Source organism: Pomacea canaliculata, linkage group LG3 (assembly GCF_003073045.1).
Source record: "Pomacea canaliculata isolate SZHN2017 linkage group LG3, ASM307304v1, whole genome shotgun sequence".
Classification (NCBI taxonomy): domain Eukaryota; kingdom Metazoa; phylum Mollusca; class Gastropoda; order Architaenioglossa; family Ampullariidae; genus Pomacea; species Pomacea canaliculata.
Window position 1 is genome coordinate 40941445 of NC_037592.1, and position 22298 is coordinate 40963742.

Below are 22298 nucleotides of genomic sequence, written 5' to 3' on the forward strand. Positions count from 1 at the left end.
TTACAGATGTCACTAATGCAAAGAGAGACAAGTGCTCCAGCTAAATGGAAAAAAAAAAGGGGAGCAAATAATCAAAGGATGGATAAAAGGAAGCAAGGACGGGACTGACTCATCGATAATAGTTGCTTTAGCCAGAAGTTTATTTGGCTTTTTAAAGGTTGAATCTAACAACAGTTAGACTACTTCCCTGGATTTGCTGCCTTGGTAGGATTTCTCCCCTTCACAAATCTCTGGAGCTCCAGCCGAGAATGTCGAGATGTAGGTATACAGTGTAGTCCTCTATGATGGAGGCTCTAGCTAATGATTCCATCGAAAGTGTTCACGGCGATTCATTTTGGTCGATTATGGTGGTTCGGTTGAAGGCTGGAGCCGATTTTCGGTCTGGGGAAAAGAAATTTGTAGTCGGTTGTCTGCGCTTCTCAGGGTGAACAGATATAAAGATGTCAACCTTCCAAGTAGTTTTAACACTTCCTGACAATTGTATTACACGTCCGTGCTTACACGAAACCCATGCCACCTGACTTGGCAATGCCTGTAGTCGGTAGGTCTATGTACTATATAGTGACTAGCTCCGACTCCCATTTCAGTTAAATTAACGTTTGCCGCATGGACACACCCTAACCTTATAAGTAACTCCAACTAACCTAAATGCGTCCACGCTTACAAACCGTGACTTGTAAGAATAATTATTATTCATTTACTGTCAACATTCACAGTAAAACATGTGTAAAAAGTGTTTGCTTCATTCAAATTCAACTGCTTTTCATAGTGACCAGCGATTTTGATTTATAAATGCCAGAAGTACGCAACAGCAACTCTCATCAACCATTCAACCATGATCAAAGTGTCAATTTAAAACTAATAAAACGTAAAGCCGAAGAACCGGTGGCAGGAAAAACAGGTTGTATTGAGACAGACATTTAATTCCTCCAAACTGTTCCCGATCCATAATAAAGAGGACATCATAATTAAATTTGAATGTATGATCTTCTTTAATACACGAATTATTCAGCTGGCTATGGTGCAAGGGAGAGAACTCTACCTGCTAGAACTCTCGCCAAGAAAAGTTACGTTTGGTCTCCATTGTTTTCCTAAGAAACAAAAGCTATGTGGTCAGAGCTAACGGTCACTACATTTTTGTGTTTTCTCTTTGGTCAGCATTAAGAAAATGCGCGATGAATCACACTGTCTCAAAGGAAGAAAAACTTCTGTGAATCTCTTCGCGTGCCAATCGACCAGAATCACTGTGTCAGTTCGATCAGTGTATGTTATGTGCTGCTAGAAACTATTTCAACCTGCACAGATCAATCAAGGAAATTTATAATATTGTTTAAATACATTAATGTCACATTCTTGTGTATAATATTGCTATAAATTGCCAGATCAAGTGATTGGGCAGACACGTGCATCATGAGCAAAGATCAGCAGGGAGAGCAATTTATGGTTGACTTGCTGCAACACTTGAGGTCTTCGATGCTATACACAGACCTATACACTGCTGCGCAGGTACCATTATTTTTAAATTTCAGCAGTAACCTCTAAGTAAGATTATAATTTCATTTTAATACATTTGTAATAGAAAGTAAAACATTTCTATTCGGAGACATAATTTTCTTATTATAGCTTACAGTTTACTTTTTGTAATTAAAATTTACTAAGTAGCAGGAAAATCTATATTCTTCAAATCTCTTTTGATCGTTTTTAAATAATTTGTTTAGTTCTGTTTAAATGTATATATCTGTATCTGGTTCTGATAATTTTGTAAGTCATTTATTTATTATAATAAACCTCTTCAACATTCTTATAAATTATAGTGTTGCTCCTTGCACATTTGTCATTCAGATGTAATGAGACCAAGTTCACGTTATAACATTTGCTGAAGATGCATTTACTTTGTTGGTTTGCTGAGGCAGCACATTCTTCTTTTTAGTCTCATAGAAAAATGTATGATCGTAAGATCATTACCATTGGTCATTATCTTACCACTGATGCAACTGAAACTCTAATCTGTGCCTTTGCGCTATTGAGGATGGACTGTTGTAATTCTCATTTTGCTGGAATTCCCAAGTATCTTCTTGATAGACTTCAAAGGACCCAGAATAATGCTGCTGGCCTCACCTGCAGCATCTAGATATGAACCTATTTCACCTATCATTTGCTCTCTTCGCTGGCTGCCTGTTGTTGACTTACAAACTTTCCACTTTGACTTCTTTGCTTATCTTATGACACCAAGCTTCTGTGAATCCCACTAAGACAAATATATATGAAATATGAGCAGAAATCTTTCTTCTACCAAGCCCCATCAACCTGGAATGGACTGCCCATCAGCCTTCGACATTTTGATTCTTTTACTGCCTTGAAGCCCAAACATAAGATGCATCTTTTTAGAATGACGACTTCACTGCAACTCTGTCCTGACCATAAGCGTGCATAACTTGTGTTTGTAAATTACTTGAGTGTATGTTATAGAAGTGCACGAGTGTTATATATGAATATTGGTGCATGGTTGTTGATGATTTAGTCTATATATGATTTATGTAAAGCACTCTGAGCAAATTTTGGAAAGGCGAGATACAAATCTTCACCAATATTATTATAATAATTATTATTAAAAAAATTGTTTGTTTTTTCTGAAGTAGTTAGATAGCTTCTTTATTTGAATATTAAAAGCTGTATGAGGTGTAGAAAGTACTATGAACTTTTGACAGGTTCTTCCTTGATCCACTTTTCAGGAAGTGGTCAGTGAGACAACAGTTTTTGACTGACATTATCTTCAAATCTGTATTACATGATTGTGTATGGGCTAACTTATTGTCTTTCTTTCACCATATCTTTTGGCCTCTTAGTCGCTTCAAGATGTCTACAAATTAAACCAAAGTATTAAATTAATAAACAGATAAATATTATTCTATAGAAGTTTTTGGTTGAATGATGGATATTGGGAATGTTTCTGTTTGAACTTTTCATATATTTTTTGTGTAGTAAATTTGATTTTCCTATTGTGCATATTCGACAGTATTTGATAAATTCATTATTTTTGTGCATTTGGCATATTTGATTGTTGCAGGAAGAAGCTTCTAAACCAAGCATAAAAATAACGGAGTTGCGTAAGGGTGTTTTATCAGGACTAGTAAATGGAGGTAGCATCTTTGCTTTATTTCTTGTTTTTCTATTATTTGAAACAATATTAAGAGCAAATAGCATAATGGGTCTTTTTTTAGAAACAGTTTTGATTGCTTTGACTTAAAAGTGTGCGTTAAAATGTGATTTTGTTTGATAAGTTGGCAACAATAAAAATAGCAGAACACACTTATTTTAAACAAACTTTTTCACAATACATTTAGATGCCTTTTGCACAAAATAGAAATTACGAAAAACTCATGAAGTTTTGCGAAGAAAACTATACATATTTTTAGTGTACATCATCTTTTAAAGTGGAACAGTTTACTTTAAACATTTATATGATTATTTTAGTATCTAAATGGGAATTAAACAAGATTAATAAACCACTGCATGAATATTGGTAAAGTTTATTGTTTGAAATTGTATTGTTGAAAAATAATACTGTTATGCTAATTTAGCTGGACCAGAGATATTGAAGTTAGAGTTTAATAGAAAGATTTAAATGTCCTTTGATTAAAAATAATAAATTTCACCTGATTTTAGTCTTGTTCAATGTACTTAAGTTTTATGACCTCATTATTGCTCTCTCATTTTCTCTCTATCTCACACACATGCACTGACACATGGATTTAATTTTGATGTCTTTATTTGTTGAGGATGGGACCGTAAACTCCAGAATGCAATCTACTACTACATGCAGACTCATTCATGTCAGCCTCATCAAAGTGATTCTGAACATCATAAGGAGCCACTTGTATACATCAGAAAAGCCCAGGTGAGAGAATGGTATTTACTGGGAAAAGGATGTGACATACAATTAATAAATGATCTACAAGGAGATGGTTGCAAACGAGTTTTGCAAATCTTCAGCTAAGAATAAGCTACTAATTTAAGTAATTTCTAAAGGGAAGACTCTTAGCAAACAAAAAGCATTTTTATGGGCTTCTATTGCATTAAACCTTCAGATAATGCTAATTTATATATTAACAATTATTAGTAATTGCTATTTTTGGATGTGTTTTCATACTTAACATAAAAATCATTAATGAAATATTTCCTGTCCTTTATTATGAATTATGATTTCCTTCCAGTATTATGAGACATGATATGTGTGTTGTTTTTGTAGTAATGTATTTTGAATGACCTCATTTCAGAGTATCTTCTTTGCTTCTACTCTGCACTGTACACTTTTGATCAGAATGGTACCTTTCTTTGATAGTGCTGTATGCTACTAACTTAGGCTAAATGAGTAGATAAACCATACCATTCTAAAATCATAAAATATACACGAGAAGTACTATAAAATTATTGCTTGAATGTCTTGCATCATATGGACATAAAACTTCCAAAACATAAGGGTGGATTTTGTTTTTTTTTAGAGTCACTTCAAGATAAAAATAGTAAACTTTCTGTTTATAGCAAAACTGGGAGAAAAAGATCCTGAAAAGTTTGAACAGTATGTGTACAGAGTTGAATATTCCATTGGCAAAAAAGGTAAGAAATTTGCAGTAATTGGCAAGAAAGGTGCCTGTATCAGATTAACTCATTAGAATTTTCATTATTATGTAACATCTGTGTATTTCAGATTTGGAACATACAGAAAGGTGTGCATACATGTAGGCATACATGCATATATTTATATGGCTGCGCAAGAATACACACCTACAAATACAGTGTTAAAAATGTTTTGTAGCTTTGTAAGTTTTTAAAGTTAAACTCACTCACTAAATTATGTTTTTTAGCGCCTAGAGCAGGAACAAAAGGACATGCTGTCCAGATGGACAGAACTTGGAACTGATGGACCAGGTGTGCAGAATAAAAGCTTAAAATAAGATCAAAGTATTTAACATCAAACTTTAGTACATGTAGAAATAAACGATGATTCTTTGTTGTGATATTTGGAAGATAAAACATCAGCACACTCTTGATTAAAGTTAAAATGATATTTGTTCCAGAAAATTACAGAGAAAATTTAATATTAAGTTTCAATATTTAAGAATACTTTTTGTAAATAATAAGGCCATAAGCAACATCTGCATGTGTGTGTGAGAAAATAATAATTTGTTTTCTTTTTCCTTGAGTTTTTGGTATTATAAACAATGAGGTCATTCATGTTGAATCATTCAGACATGGTCTTTGGACTTGTTTTAGCACTGTCTTGGCAGTTTATATCTGCTGTTGCACAATTTTTGCAGACTTGAGTCAAATCCGGCCAGTCTATGCGCCTAAAGACTTTTTAGAAGTTGTAACCGGGCTTCAGAATCTCAATTATGAGAATGCATTAACGTCGGGGTGAGTGACTATGGCTAGCAGACATCAATGATTCATAAATATATCAAGAATCAAGTGTGATAAAAAAATCAGATATTTTGTTGATTTTTGCAATGTTTAAAATATTAAAACTGTGTAGAACACAAATAAAAACAAATAGATTACAATTTTGCTATCATTTCAATTACATACACAATAGTCTACACAAATAAATTAATAAATGGTAATTCAGTGCTCAAAACATTTGCAAACGGAAAGTAATTAGCTGAAAAGTACTTGAAAATAATACTTACTGCTAATGCAGATTTTTTTTAAAAAAAAGAGTAATCAAGAAACTAATCATGCAGAATGTATCAGTTTGGATCATAGTTAACATTCCATTTGTTCTTGAATTGTTCTTTTCTGTTATTAAGCAATCGGAAGTTTGCATGAAATTTCTGCAATAAATAAATAAAAAAACACTTTAAATAATCAGATTTAGCATTAATTTTCGATAGGCTATGTATGTTAAGGACAGACACAAATAAAGCAAATGGTACAAAGTCTTTAATTTCCAAATCTTTCCTAGTTCTTCTGTCTAGCGGCACAGTCTATACTCTATAGCTTTGATGCTCAGTATATAGGCGTTTTGATTTCAGAGGAGATAATATCTTCTGCAGTGTGTAGATTGGCGAAGCATTTACAGTCCCCTGTACAAAGTGCATAATAAAATGCTTTTTCTTAATTCCACCACCCTCCTCATGAAGGAGACATAAAACGCATAGTTAAGAAAGGCTTATCTAATATTTCAGGAGTAATTTCCACAATTTTTGGGGAGTCATCCAAGTTCCTGTGAAGGTGAAGTCCATAGACCAGCTAGTAAGTACATTCTGGGAGGCATTTTTGGATGACTTTGAATGTTTTCCGATATCTGCACTCTGTATATAGAAGGACAAGAAAATGTGAAACATTAGTAAAACTACCTTCAGCTGTGTTTTGAGATGCAGCTTTATTGATGTTGGAATGGAGCATTTTTTGGACCACAAAAGCAGTTTAAAGTTGTATCTGCTTGATAATTAGATAGCAGTTCAGAAGTCTCTTAATTGTAAAATGTATGGAGATGTCAGATTATGGGGATTCATGATATGAATTTTCACCACATCTGTTGATTCTTATTAATTGCAGCAATATATATATGCAATAGTTACTCATATTCATAATCATAATAACTGCTTGTTAAGTTATACATACTGCTGAACATGCTTTATGACTATGCAGCGACTGCAGTACAGTGAGATGGCTGTGAATCAGTGCCAGATAGGTGTTGATGATGTGTCAGACATTTCTGCTGATTTGTTTGATGTTGAACAGACCAGATTGAGTAACAAAGGTGAGCTGGTTCAATTTACGGAAATTTTAAAATCAGACAAATCTTATAAATTAAATTACAAAAGGTATTTTAATTGAGTAAAATTCTTTTCATTACAAAACTTGTGAGGCATGCAGTGGTCTTGATATGTCTTAGGTTTTACACTTGGTCATTTTCTTACCACAGCTTAGAGAATATCTCCCAGTTAAGAAGCTTTATGTACAAATGACACTTTGTTTAACTTTAATTCTAGTTTTTGAAATAATATACCTGCATAGAAATACAGGAGAAATAAAAACTAAATTTGAAAATCTTTTACCTATAAGGAATAAATAGAATGTTGAGCTATACTTGCATACTTTATTATGCCTGGCTAGAAAGATATGCAGCATGCTCAGTTTATGTCATGTTAAGTTTTTGTACACACAAGCACTAGTTTCCTGACTTTTCTTAACAGTTTTGGCAGCTAAGCACGCCCCCACCGCCCAAGAGTATGCCAAGAAGGGCTGCCCTACTAGTGCAAGGGGTGAACTTTGGTGCCAGATAATGGGTATTGAAGTTACTGATGTGGTGAGTTCGTGTAGAGGAAAAGTGAACTTTGCTGATAATGTACCTAACACATAAGAGAGTTGAGAGAGTTTACATGGGCATTAAAACTTCTCCTCTGAGTACCAAGTTAGTGAAGCCAATGCTACAGTTTACCTGAATAGTCTTGAGCATATATGGGCACTATAATTCAGATGAATCTATTTCTAACTTCCTTCTGGCAGTGCACTATGCAATAGCATGGGATTTTTTCATTAACACACTCAGTATATGGCATAAATGTTCTTATGCCTGCATGGCTAGCCCCTTGGTAAACATTGGACTAAATTTTATGCCTACTAAAATCAATAAATTTTATACAAAAATTATGTTTGTAATGGGATGTAACTCCACAGTCCTTTAGCTTTTGCATTTCCAAATTAAATAGCCTCCCTTAGCCAGTGCAAGTGGTAAACGAAGACAAAGAGGAAGCGAGAGATAGTGATACGAAATCAATAAATTTGAAGACAAAAAAAAAAAAAAAAAAAAACAAACTATGTAGATAAAGTTTTGTGGAAAGTCCATTGGTTACACTAATTCGTTTTTTATTTGCGAAATATGTGTATCAAAAGGTATTCTGGTAGATTGATTTTTGCATATTTAGATCTAGATCATGATTTTTTTTCCACCTATGGTATATTGGTGTTTTTTTTTAAAATGATGACTTTGTTAAAACTGAATGACTTTTTACAATTGGGCACACCAGGGCAGCAGCTTTGATGTCAAAATAACTGAGTTAAAAAGTGTTGTCATTAGACCAAGAGAGATAAGCTTGGTATCATGAGAAAGTTTAGACATGGATAGTTTCCCTTTATTGTTTTAAGTCTCTTTGGTTTTGTATTGGGACTTCCCTTAAGCACCAAAGAGAGATGCCTACTGATTTATTATTACAGCAAATATTGTAGCACTCAAAGCAACTGTGCATTTATCCATGAAAAATCCTCTAATCTAAAAGATAATAAGAATTAAAAAAAAAAACCAAATGAATGAATGCATGTAAAATGAAATGAAGTGTTGATGAGTATCCATTACCCCAAGCTTTTTACTGATGCTGAAGATGTAAATAAAAACTGATAATCATGTTACCATCACAACCTATATGTGATAACATTTCAAGATAACACCTCAATGTCATTTTGATTTAACTAATTTACTAAGAATGAAATACTAATGTTAAAGTGTTTTTTTTCTTTTACTAATTTTGAAATGAATCTTTACAAATGAGTATATTTTTAAACTCTATTGTGGATGGCCTTGTTCTTTAACATAATTGCATGAATCTGGCCCACAATAATTTATTACAAGTGGTTGTAGTTTACCGAAACTAATACGCTTTCCAAGGTTAATACCTTAATTAGTGTCATATTCTGAGTTGTGACTGTGTGTCCATGGCCAGTGTGTCTGCTTGTGAAGTAACTCAGGTTTACATATCGACCTTTTTTTTTTTTGAAATAAAAAATAAATGCTACTGGGATGTGTATACTTATGCTACATTTTATTGTCAGGATATCCTGTATTATGGACAGCTGAAGACATCAGTCATCCAGCATGACTTACTAGTTGACAATCTGCTGTACAAGGTATTATCAGTTGAATAATAGTCAACTTTTTTATGCAATACCTTATTCGTTACCCATTCTATAATGTTGGTATTGTGGCATCAGTGTTGATACCATCAGTTTTTACCACTCTTACAGATATTGCAATATTTGCTTAATCAGAAATTTTTATTCATAAAGTGCCGTATCCCACCAAAAAAAAGCAAACTCAAGATGCTTACATACATGAGGTCACATGAGTACACACTTATCAGTAGGTGTTAAATTCTTGTTATAAATTCATTCACCATCATTCAATTAATAACTACTCATCCAGTTTCTCTCTTTCCTCCTTATTCTCACATCTTGGTGACGGGCACTTTAACCATTATGCCCATAACTGCCCCAACTTTTCTGCACTTTAAAAGTGTTTTATGGCGATTCAGAGGTTGTTGGGGTTAAGGTTGAGCTAACATTCAAGCAATTTAGGAAAATGCTGGTTCTTGTAGACTTAAAGTTGTTATGAACATGTGCTTTAAAGATCAACCAGATTGGTTTGCATTTTTTTTTTCATGTATCAGTAGATATAGGCAATATAAAACTAATGTGTAAATTTTGGCCTGCAAAACCCATCCATTAATTAATTATTTGCTATGATCCACACCTGCAATCAACGAGCGCCGCAACAGTACTAGATGACGGTGGTACACCATTCACAACATTGCCACCAGTCAACACCAATCAGAGAGAGAGAGAATGAGCCACAGTTGGGATTATTCGGATGCTGACAGCCTGCATTTCTGGTAGTTCTGAAAAACTGTTATTTAGCATGAGAAATGCAGACTTTTAGTAGTACACTGTTAGTTGGACACAGTGCACTGTTAGTGGCACTCGTTGATCGCAGGTGCGAATCAAGTACTTTGGTATATATAGTTGATAATTAATTAACGGATTGGTTTTGGAGGCTGAAATTTACAGGTTAGGTTTATATCTCCAATGTCTACTGATATCTGCAAAAAACGTGAACCATTCAGGTTTGTATTTAAGTTTAGAACTTTTTTAGGATTAAAAATTGAGCAAATGTTTTCTTGCTTTTTAATATTTGTATTCTAATTAAACATTTTCATTATTTATGCACTGACCATGATAACAGTCTAGCATAATGACGAATCTCTGTGATATTTCAGGATGTGAAACTGACAGCAACCAATGATGATCATTACTTTGTTTTTGAAGATTTTCTCTACCAGGTAGTGCTGTGCATCTTTTTATTATAACTGTATGAGATTTTGGGATATATAGTTATCATTGTTTATATCATTTACATGGAAAATGATCTTTGGTAATGCATTAGCACTTCGGTAGAGAAGGTGTAAAAGGGTAAAAAGAAATATTGCAGCTAAAGAGTACAGTTGCAGAAGCATGAAACTGCAGCTAAATCTCTAAAAATAATGACATATCTTGCCGGTTTGGCTGTAATTATCATCCATTTAATGACAGGTGCTCCTGCCGTTTTCACGTGACACAGTGGTACTGAAGCACTTTGAGCACAACAGTACCACACCACCAAAATCTTACATCCGTGGCAAGCTGGGTGTGGAGGAGTTTGCTGTTGTGTACCCACCAAATGGTGTCATTCCATTTCATGGTTTTGCCATGTATGGTATGAAGTACATAGTGTTTGTTATTACATTATAATTGAAGTTAGTGTACACATTGATCCATTCTTTATGCTTGAATTGCACCAATTTGCTATTTGGATTTTTTAAGTGAAAAAGTTGTATTTTTGATTTCAGCTTGCTGTACATGCAAAACACAGCTATATCTTTTGATTGTTTAATTTCTTCTGCCTTTTTTTTAAATCACAAGATACTGTACTGATGGTTCCAATTCTAGAAAGTCACCATAGATAATTGTACGTGTCCCAATCGTAACAAATGTACTTCCTAATGAATTGGCTAATGATCTGATGGGTTATGTGAAGTATGCGCAGTTTCTGGTGAAACTGTTGCTGTTCAGATTGGTAGCTTAATTACAAATATGTTAAGTGACGTATTTAGAATATTTACAAGAGACATATAAACCATACTTGTTGTGTGACACACTTTATTTACTGTAAGATATATATTTATAGCTTAATAAATATACAATTAATATCCCTATAATTTGATAAAAGCAGACTGTAGGTTTTGTTAGTTGTTGCATAATTACTTTTATTGTTTTCGTGAAATGACTGATGACTTAAATGAGATTCATGCCAAAAGATTTAATAAAATAAGATACGAAGATAATTGTTCATGACTTAGAAGCTTTAGGAATGGGTTTGGTGTTTAGAAAATGTTTCTTTTCCAGTTGCCCCATTGTGCTATGTTTACAAGGATGTGGTCACTCTCTACTATGTATTCCGACATATGTACATGCACTACTTTTATCGTCTACACAGTCTTTCATCTCATCCACAGGTAAGTGGTGTGACAGACCAGGTACCTAATTATTATCATTATCATTGGCATAATGCAACTAAGTTCTTGATGTTTCAGTTTTAGCACTGCTGTTGTTTTTCGAAAGAAATCTTTTAAACCTCACTTTGTATAGAACCAAGATTTATATTTTTCTGTCTGCCATACTGCAGCATATTTGCAGAAGTGTAAACTTTCTCCCTTTGAAATGATTTGTTTATTAGTCCTTTAATCAGTTCTGTTAACAAGATTTTATGCTATACAAATGCTCACATTCTTTATTTTTCTTCATTTTTTTCCTTAACTTAACATTTACCTTAAATTTTAATGTTATTTATTTACCATTGCTTGTTTTAATGTTCAAGATAAGCTGGATTTTAAGAGCTGTCATATGTTACCAGTTACTGTTCTATCAAAATACTTAAAACACAATAATATTGAAAAACTAGCATTATATACTTTGTTTTTATATGTACAAACCTAACTGTGGGTATTTTAAACTAGAATGTATTTAACAATAATGACAGTAATGTTAACTGAGTGTTGTACCTTAGCCAAAGCACACAGGGCTTTACAAAAAGTAAATAAAACAAGGCTTAAATTCCCAGTATATCAGGCAGGTACAGAAGGGAATAAATGCTACTGAAGATACTTCTGAAACATATAAGTCCTTATACTTTTTAAATTTTGGGTAGAATTAAGTAACTTGATGCCATTGATGTAGATGTAAATTGCACTGCAAAGGGCAGGCATGTTTACAAAACTTATGTAGTCACTGCATCTGCTTGCAGGGAATTGTTGCACTCAGCTCATTATTTGAAAGACTGCTTCAGATGTCTGAACCAGAACTCTTTCAGCATCTCGTCAGAATCGGATGTCAGCCGTAAGTATTCTTCCTGCTATGGTTGTAATGCTGAACTATTTAACGGACTGTTTTATTATTTGACATTGTGAAGTTTAACGTATAAACAGATTGTATGGATAAAGCGTGATAACATATATATAATCTGATGATCAATGTTTACAAAGAAAATGAATTTGTAATCTGCCATTGTTCTTGCAGGCTGAAGATTGCCTTCAAATGGTTGATGCGGGCATTCTCCGGCTTCTTGGCATCAGATCAGGTCTTACTATTATGGGATAGAATTTTAGCCTTCGACTCCTTGGAGATTCTGTCAGGTGAGCATTAGTGGATTTATAGGGATATCTGGAGAGTGCTGTTTCTTGATGCTTGTTAAGCGAATGTGGTGCCATTGTTACATTTTTGGGTAGTTGATCGCTAAAGACACAAGCTAGTGGGTCTCTCTTAACTGAAATGAAAATGATATGTACCTTCTTTTAATAAAAATCTCATATTTAGCCATTTACTCGTAAAATTGCGAAGGGATGTAACAATGGGAGGTAATCCTTAGTCATTTTTGCCTCAGTGTTTGCTCTTGGTGTCAGACCGAGTCAAAAAGATCGACAATCAGTCACGAAAATACCATATTATAGTAGCTGCATGGCTCGTTTTTTGAAATGCGAGCCCCAAATTATTTCTGAAATTATTGTACACACTCATACCTTTCCATCGTCATGCATACCTACACACACACATGTGAGTTGTATAGTAATGGCTATTTTTCCACCTGCATTTTCTTACCTTATTTACTCACTTATTTCTTTTTTGGGCGATGATCCGTGAATTAATTCATCTTTGACATTTTTTTTTCAAATAAGAATATTTAAAAATTAAAAATTTTATGAGAAAAATCAATATTGATACTAAGTGGTTCATCTTTTTTTTGGCTGCAGTGCTATGTGTTGCTATATTCTGCTTTCGGAAGACCAACTTGATGAAAGTGACGACCTTTAGTGCTGCCGAGGTGAGTGTTAGGCCTCAGTACACGCCTTCAAGTTACCTGGGTAGAGATGAGCCGGTAAGGATGAGTCGAGTACAGCCTTGGATAGGACTGTATAAGAGTGCGGTAACGGTACTCCTGCTGACATGTAGGAGGCAGTAGTGGAAACAATGAGGATTTTAAAAAGTTCAGCCGAAATTAAATCCGGTTCTATAGCAGACGGCGAGACTAGTTCTTGACCATCTGGTTGTCTTCACTTAGCGGGACTGTTTGAGGGCGAATAGGAAACGAAGCTTATTTTATTTTAAAGACTCATTCGATTCATTTGTGTGTGTGTGTGTGTGCGTGCGTGTGTGTGTGTGTTCGCGCATGCTCTCTGGTAAATGCTTGTGTGCAGGCGGTACTGGCTGACGTCACAACCCTGCAAGTGATCCCCATTCTGCAACTGGTCCTATTTTCTAAGTGAAGCGAACTGTGCATGCATCCCGCCGCCTGCCTACACCTCCTGTCAACACTGTCGAAGCAGTTTCCCGAGGGGGACTATCTGTGCCCGGAATAATTTTTCCGCACTGCGTGAGACGCAAACAACGAATATTACTTGTCCAAACTTTCAAGACTGGTCCGCAGAAAGTGTGAAGTAACAACAATACTCCGAAGTATCAACATTTCAAGTAAATTTGGTTATAAATATTGCTGTCACCTATCTCCTCCAGAAAGCTGTGCGAAGTGAAGGAACCCTGTCAACGTGGACTAACCCATGGGGAGCGTGCAGCTACGGGAATAACAGTCCTCAATTTAACACTTGTGATATCAATTTCCTGCCATTGCCACAACATTTTTTTACAACCATATTTTCTCGTTTGAGCTGAAATCTAAGATTGTTGTCATTTTCCACATTTTAATCAATGTTCGTAGTTAGGGGAGGTTTGTTACTATATCAGCATATGAAATAGCACGTTTTTTTTTCCCGTTTCGTCGACAGCACTTTAAATTTATGGTGCGATGTTATATTTTTTATTTTTATCCGTGTAAGTGCATATAATTCTGAAACATATCAGTCTGTATGTTTTGTTATATTTGTAACCAGGTAACCTACCTCACGGCTCACGGTTGCTTGCACTTCAAGGAGCGTATCCGTAGGTTGTGAATACCTTTTAATATGGTGACCTCTTGCCCGTCGTTGTGCGAACGTACCACCCGACCAAGCAAACTTTCACAGCGAACTTTCGGTCTCAGAGGCGACGTCTGTACATGGAGCTAAGTGCTGAAAGTTGCGGCCGGCAAAGCAGCCTTGGTAGTCTGGCTACCGAGTACCCACCAGACTCTTGTGCTGTGGGTACTCGGCTGCATTTAAAGACAACGCTGTTTGTGCTGCTGGAATTAGAGGATGGGTTCATTCCCCTCATCCTCATTGCGGCCTCTTTTCTTCCTCCTGACCACAAAAGAATTTGCACCGGACAGGCCTGCTGACCAATCGACATTCAACTGTCATCTAAGGCAGGCTTTAAACTACATGCATACGACTGTTCTCATTTTGTCGAGAGTTTAAATATACTTAATGCCCTGGGTGTAAACATTTATATGACGTTACAAATGCTGATGTTGCTGTATAAATATATAAAAATTGTTTATCTGGATAACAGAAACGATTGCTGCATTATTCTATGACATTAACAAAAGTATTTGTGGTATGAATGGTAGTCCGGAGTGCAGGCAAGTTCAGATATATGTTTCATACGGATGTTATAGTTGCCTTACTCCCATACATTTAAAAGCCTCTTCAGCTTTGTGATGTGGACCTGGGCCTGTTGCCGCTGCTAGATGTCCAGCAGGCTGGAAAAGCAATGATCATAGGGCGACTGAGATCTCACGTGCTGCCTTCCTTGTCTGTCTACCATATTGGTTAAGATTGTGCTCACTTGCCCGTCCTGTTATTAGGAACTGGCTGGAATGCATTTGTCAAAGCCTTGAAAGGAACGAGAGCCTGCGGGGTGGGGTACGTGGGGTGTGTAATTATTCAGAAAGAGCACTGGGATGGAGATAGCTGTTGGTCGTGCAGGGTCCGTATCTCCAAAACTTAAGGGCACATTGTCACGTTATTATTATTTTTTTCGTACGCTTTCGCGAGCTCCACAGAGGGGAGGAGTATTTATAAAGCCAAAGGTATACGGCTTGGCTGTCTCCGAGGTGCGTGAACCTCTGAGGTGTTTGCCCTATTCACCTGCAGGACCTCGATATGCTTCTGGTCTTCTGCGCAGCCGCACACTTCCAGGCACAGAGGCGGCATTAAAAAATACTGGTAACAGCAGTAAATTTCTGTGGGTAGTGACAAATGCTTTTTCTGTCTGTGTTGCGCCGACGCGAAGAAGTGTTTGGATGCAGGGAGGGGTAGGGCGGAGTGGGATGGAGGCTTTGAGGAGCGACTCCTCGACAACGAATGTATAGCTTCCGCGGGGTTATGCATCCCGCGCCTGGGCACTGATGACGTGGCACAGCCACAAGACGAAAAGGTTTTTAGTCAGGCAGGCATGGTGACGCTGCACAGAGAGACTAACCCACTCACTCCAGGTAAATCCAGGTAGTGTACACCTGTCGGGGGCCGCCTCAGATGTCGCCGCAAGTAAACATCGGCTAGAATTCTATTAGTAAACCTCTTTAGTAAAAAGGAAAATGTTTGTCTTCGGTGAAAGAAACAAGCTGGAAACCACTACTTAAAGCATTTTAGGAACGCCTTTGACTCAAATGCTTTTTGCATTTGAGTGTTTTTTAATGTTTCTAATTGTTTGTTTTTTTAAAGTGTATTTTCATCTTGGTTTCGTAATCTGGGTCGGGTTGCATGAAGGTTTATTTGTCTTTTCAATTTAAAAAATCATCCATAAGACCTGCTCCTGCTGAATGTTATAAACAGTTTTATGTATGGAAGGAGTTATGAAGATGCATGCAACCTATAGTCGTGGTGCCGGACCGAAACTAAGGTCATAGGTTACTGTTTGACAACTGGCCAGCTGTCAAGATAAACTGCAGAAGTTCTTTCTCAATTACATGAAAGCAGTTGTCTTCTAAGTTATTGTTCTGAGCGAACAGTTAATGGGTAGAAACCCCAGTGTTGTGGGTCCAGCTTGTTCCTCAGTTGTGGGTATGAACTCGGGTGTCTGACAATCACAGACTATGTGCAGTGTACAAATGTTATGGGTTACTTATGTTTGATAGAAACGACAATTCAAGATCACGGCCGCCTGCAAGCCTTTATTTCGAAATAATCTGGCATTGGAGCTTTTCCAAGTGGAAGTCTGAGATCATAAAAGAGCGACAAAATGGTACTGTAGGGGACATGGTTCCTTGGCAAACAGCCTCCTTATACCCAGGTATACTGTATACAACAGGGTTCCTTAGAAAATATCTTCGTAATATACGGGTTGATACTAAATAAAAACGGTTCCTTGAAAAAAAAAAAGGAATGTAGCGGACTGATATGTAGAGAGAGGACTCTAAGACTTTACCGAGTCATAAGGATATTAAATTCAGTTACTTTTAAGAGAATAACATAGCAGTGAACATTTTATTACTTTTTATTTTTTAGAAAACTGAATTTATCTAAACTTTCGTGAAGGCATCACTAAAACATCTTCAGTAATATACTGAGGATGTACATTTGTTACAGATCATAACAGGTTTTTCTGCCAGTTTTTGCGAATTAGCACCGAATGATGAATTAAATACAATCTTAGGAAAGTAATTCTGCGCTGGAGTAGGCCTTTAATGCTTGAGCCATTGTTACCATGTTTGTCAGGCTCTTGTTCATGTTTACCCTTAGTGTCTGAATGTGTGAACTTTACGTTTTCTAAGTCGACGAAACACTAATCAGCATTTTCACGAAATTTAAAATCCATAGTAGAAATTTTCTTGTCCTTAACACATTTCTTTGTGGATGAACACTACCTGCTTCCTGCCGTCATGGCGGCGTCTTGCTCACGTGATTACCGCCGTTGCATGGAAGTCAAAGTTTTAATCTCTTCTTATCTCTTTCTGTAGACAAGCTTTTGTATTCTTGGACGAAAAGTTTATGGACAAGGAGTCTTCGCCAGGATAAACACCTTGATTTACGCACTATACTTACAGTTTTTTTTCTTTCTCATCTGCCTGACCTTTACATCTGCCACGAGGGATTTTTGTACTTTGGCGTCGAACTAAATGAATTCGTTTGAAAAATATTCTCATTATCTTCGTACCCCGACGTACTGGCTACAGGACTTGTTGAACCGTTACTAAAGGCAATCCTTACTGCATTATAACAAATTGTATGCCATAACATGTCATGAGTCATCTGTCACTTCAGGAGGCGAATAGAAGTCAGGGGCCTTGACTGACTGTCATTAAAACGCAAGTGTAGAAATGATGGATTTCTTCGACTGTACTGCATCGTAATTGATAGATAAGGGCTGAGTTAGAGCTGTTTTAGTTCAGATTTTGACTGAGAAAAAAAAAAAAAAAAAGAAAAAGAAAAAAAAGAAACGTGCGACGCCGTGGCCTCGAATCTGATGCTTGATCAAGTCTGAGAGTGATGGACATTGCCAGTCCCAGACTTATAACAAATTGTATGCCATAACATGTCATGAGTCATCTGTCACTTCAGGAGGCGAATAGAAGTCAGGGGCCTTGACTGACTGTCATTAAAACGCAAGTGTAGAAATGATGGATTTCTTCGACTGTACTGCATCGTAATTGATAGATAAGGCTGAGTTAGAGCTGTTTTAGTTCAGATTTTGACTGAGAAAAAAAAAAAAAAAGAAAAAGAAAAAAAAGAAACGTGCGACGCCGTGGCCTCGAATCTGATGCTTGATCAAGTCTGAGAGTGATGGACATTGCCAGTCCCAGACATGACGCGCATGCGCAAAGAAGAAATGCGTTTTGTTGCTGTTATACCGCAGTGGAAGTAGTTCTTCCTTAGTAGACAAATAGACACAAAGAGACACTGTTTCTTGCCAAGAAAGTTCTTATTCTTAAATATAAAAAAATTACTTTAAAGGCTAAATACTCAACATTATGTAAAACAGTTTTTTGATAGAAACACATTATCCTAGTCTTTTTCACTGTGTGTTTATCTGTTTGCCTTTCTGTCTCCTACAGACACACACGCGCGCGCATGCACACACACACACAGATGGGCAAGAAGCTTTCCCTAGTTTAAAAATAAATCGTGTCCAGTACAGTTATCTTTCCACCATCCATCCACCACAACGCTCGGCGGGAGACGAGGCTGGCGACATAAAGAAGGCATATGATCCATAATTATGGGTAACTGGGGGAAATGTGTTGGTGCTACAAAGTGTGGCAGGAGGCAGGGTTAGGGAGATAACTGCGTGGAGGTAACGAGAATGTATTCGGAAGGCATCTAGCGATCGTGCGCAAATGTGTTTATTCGTCGGTAAAATTGAAATAATCTGCAATTTCATGTCTGGATTCGTTTCATTTAGCTGAGGAATTTCTGCGAGCCAGGGTGCATTATGAGGAGCCAAAGGCCAGCAACCTCATCTGTCACAGATTGAACCAGCCTGCCCTGCCCCGACACTCCGGCCCAGATCACCACCTCTTGACCTTTGGCACCTACCTGCACTGGGGTGGACAGCCCTTAAAGTAAAAACGTTGGCAAAAAATGTAAGGAAGGGTTCACGATGGGAATGAGGGAATCGTCAACTGTTCTGACCAGGTTTGCTAAATTTTTTCGGAGCGCCCGCTCTTAATAGACGTTGCGCGAGAAAATATTTTTTCATTAAAACAAATCGTTGCCTAGAGTTAAACAGCCAATCAAAAAACTGCTAACAATCATAATGTCATCATGCTAGTGTGAAACTAGATAAGGTGTAAAACACATCAAAAATAAATATTACAATGGCATAAAAGCAACAAAGAAACTTAAAATGGACACATCAAACAACATTTAACCACTTCGAAACGTGTAACAGCAGTTGTCGCCTACAGCAATGTTGTGGTAAAAGCTTGAAAATTGAAACAGTAATGAGAAACCCTGTAAAAATATACTCCAAACAAGCAAACAAACAAACAGACAAAGAAAGAAAGAAAGTCCCGTTTCCTACACTACTGCCTCTCAGCCTCCAGCCACTCTTTAGTGTGTGAGATTAGTGACGCAGTGGAACGTTGAGCACTGTCTCCTCTTAGTTGATTGTGACGTCACTTCCTGCGCTTACAGCTTGGGAACTGTGTGGTAGACAGGATTGGTACTTTACCAGTACGATCCTTAGGGTATCAGTTGCCGTCGTTGATGAAGTCCTCGATGTCTCACAGCCGTTGATGTCGCCGCTGGTGTAGTTTGCCGTCGTTGACCTCGTGTCGTCGTGGCGGCGCTGCGCTCGGCTGATGCCACAGGCCGCTCTTGTGCTCGAACACTGCCGAAGATTCAATTCTCCAACGTACCACAAAGTCCTATTGTATTGGCAAACAAGTCTAGACTTCGCTTAGCATGTTGACCAAAGTTCCAAGGTCCCGACCGTGGACCCTCAGACCGACGGCTTCCTGTGACCTTCACCCACAACTTGGTCAAACGTTCGATTTGTTCACGGTTGAGAAGGACCTCAAAGCTGCTCTGGCTGCTGGATGAGACTTCATCTGAAGACTTTACCGACACCGTGTGCGATGTCTGGTCTGTCATCCTTACTCGAGTTTTTTCCAGTCGGACATCTTAGTATTGACCAACAGTGCTCTCGCTTGTCCACCACAAATACGCAACAATCATTCATTTTCTTACAGAATGTTGGGGTTCCAATCTTTCTAGCTATCTGTTCCTTTTAAATAAGGTTCGAAGATAACAAAAACCTGAAATTTTGTCATCAGAGATATCTCCTATCTTGCCTGTACATTTCTTGAGTATCAAGATTAATTTTTTCTATCTACTTTAGCGCTTTTTACAGCACTGAAGGGTTTGGATGTTATCAGCGTGGTGTAAACACTGATAAAACTGTCCTATAACTTCAAACCAGTTATCTGTTTCAACGCTCATCTGTAATTAGTTTGAAAGTACTCTCAAAGTAGTTTGATTACTTGTTGATTAGTGCGCTAGGGTGCGAGGCTTAAGATTACTGGTTGGAGATTGCCTGTGACCGAAAAGGTCCTCTGCCCACCCCGCTTCACATGGGTGCCTGGTTTATTTTCAGTTATTGTAGGGTTGGGGGTCTTCGCCTTGGACGCCGTGCCCGAGTACAGTGAGGATTAAAGTTCATCTCCTGTACTTCCACGACTGCGGCACTCCTCACGTGACCTGTGTTGGGAGGATCACGGAGTGCATGAAAGGAACAAGGAAGGTTCTGGAAATGTATGGACGTTGTAACAAACGTCATCATCATAGCTGTTGAAATAATGTAGTTGAACACTGAGGGTCCAGTTGCAGGAAGTTAGATGTAAGGTTTGATACAAGTTTGATACTTGTGTTTATAATCACATCTTGCACCAGCACTGGTCATTGATATAAAAGACATTTTTTCAACGGTCCTTTCATCTTCTAAACTCAGTTGTCTGTTATTGTCGGAATCTAAGCTCAGAATAGAAAGTTTTTTCCTACCAAAATCTTTAAAAAAGTGAAAGTTATCAATCTTTAACTCTTTCAAAGAATATAAAACACAATTCTCTCCTTCAGCGTGACTTTTAAAAAAGATGGCAAATGATGGAGTCTGCTGCCGAGTGCTAATGGTATTTACCACAGCCTTCTGCTCCATTCCACGCGGCGCTTTCAAGTCTGGATAAGTAATCATCTCAAGGTGTAACACCCGATATTGCTTTGCCATGAATACAGTTGCACTGGACTCACACAAGACCAGGCAACTGGTTAGATAACAAGACAGGAAAACATATCCACTGAGATGTTTGTATTGTAGTCGAGGTGGTGGGTGATAAATGGACGGTGGACTGGACTGGACCTCAGGCCACCTGCACTGGGAATAAAGATCAGAAAGTGTTCTGTGAGCCTCCATCCCATTCCATACACGATGAGATATTTAAGATATTTACCTCTGTGGCACGGGATGCTCAAAGAAACCAACTGGTCTGGATGGTGATGGAGGACCTGGGGAGGTGATGCACCCAGTTGTCGGAGTGGGTGCCAGAGATTTCTGGCGAGCTGACGTCACCGAGGCGGGTGGTTAGAGCCTGCAGGCCGTTATTCTGCTGAAATGTGTGGCATCGTAAAAACTTGTGAGCAGCATTATACGCCGCATCAGCAAGGTCCAGACAAGGGAAAAAAGGATCAGAAACAAAGAAAAGATACGGAGGATCTAGCGTTTGGAGAATTTTTCATGTCGAGAAGAAATAGGAAAATTTATGTAAGCGAGGGCCATATTGTTAAGAGGAATGCAAGAAGAGAGAAAAGGATGGTAGCAAGAGGGATGGGAGAAAAGAAAGGAGCAGAGAGAGAGAGAGAGAGAAAGGGAGGAAGAAAGAGGAAGGGAGAAAAAGATAGGAACAGAGAGATAGAAAGGGGTATCAGAGAAAGAGAGAGGGTGAAAGAGAGGAAAGAGGGAAGTAAGTGAGAGGGAGGGGGAAAAAAGAGGGGGAGCAGACAGAAGAGGAAACAAAGAGAAATAAAGAGAGAGGGAGAGCAAAGAGAGAGAGAGAAAGGAGAGCAGAGAGAGAAAGAGAGAGGGAGCAATTATAAGAAGGGGAGAGAGAGGTGGGGCAGAGAAAGAGAGAAAGAAGAAAAAAAAGAGATTGAGAGAAGAGAAAGAGCAAGAGGAAAGAGAGAAAAGGACAGCTGATAGAATGAAGGAGCAGAGAGAGAGAGAGAAAGAATGAAGAAAAAAGAGATAGAAGAGCAAGAGGAGAGAGAGAAAAAATGAAGAAAAAGAAGAGAAAGAACAAGAGAGAGAAGGACAGCAGATAGAGTGGGGGAGCAGAGAGAAAGAATGAAGAAAAAAGAGATAGAAGAGCAAGAGCAGGAGGAGAGAGAAGGACAGGGCCTGCGTGTCAGAGGTAGCATGTTTTTATAGGTGTCATCAAGCAGAGGCGCGGAGAAGCGTAAGGAAGCATTTGCTGATGCATGGTGTGGCGAGGGCCTGGTGTTGATGAGAGCGATGCTGTGGATGTGGAGAGGTTTACTGGACCAGGCCCGCTCCTCAGACGCCCTTCC

General features: G+C 37.6%; 1 protein-coding gene across 1 annotated transcript; it reads left to right on the forward strand.

The window, feature by feature from the left end:
• The first annotated feature begins 1061 nt into the window (after nt 1-1061).
• LOC112560569 (TBC1 domain family member 19-like) lies at nt 1062-14811 on the forward strand. The gene is made up of 17 exons (XM_025232492.1): nt 1062-1506; nt 3068-3140; nt 3780-3898; nt 4543-4617; nt 4866-4929; nt 5319-5415; nt 6186-6252; nt 6652-6763; nt 7200-7312; nt 8833-8907; nt 10053-10115; nt 10366-10528; nt 11218-11327; nt 12116-12207; nt 12388-12503; nt 13119-13189; nt 13563-14811. The coding sequence occupies exons 1-17, from the start codon at nt 1411-1413 to the stop codon at nt 13629-13631; spliced, it is 1575 nt and encodes a 524-aa protein (XP_025088277.1). The 5' UTR covers nt 1062-1410; the 3' UTR covers nt 13632-14811.
• The last annotated feature ends 7487 nt before the right edge of the window (nt 14812-22298 follow it).

Coding starts and splice junctions, on each gene's coding strand:
- LOC112560569 (XM_025232492.1), top strand. CDS start 1,411: ATGAGCAAAGATCAGCAGGGAGAGCAATTTATGGTTGACTTGCTGCAA. Junction 1,507..3,067: donor ACCTATACACTGCTGCGCAG/GTACCATTATTT, acceptor TGATTGTTGCAG/GAAGAAGCTTCTAAACCAAG. Junction 3,141..3,779: donor ATCAGGACTAGTAAATGGAG/GTAGCATCTTTG, acceptor TTATTTGTTGAG/GATGGGACCGTAAACTCCAG.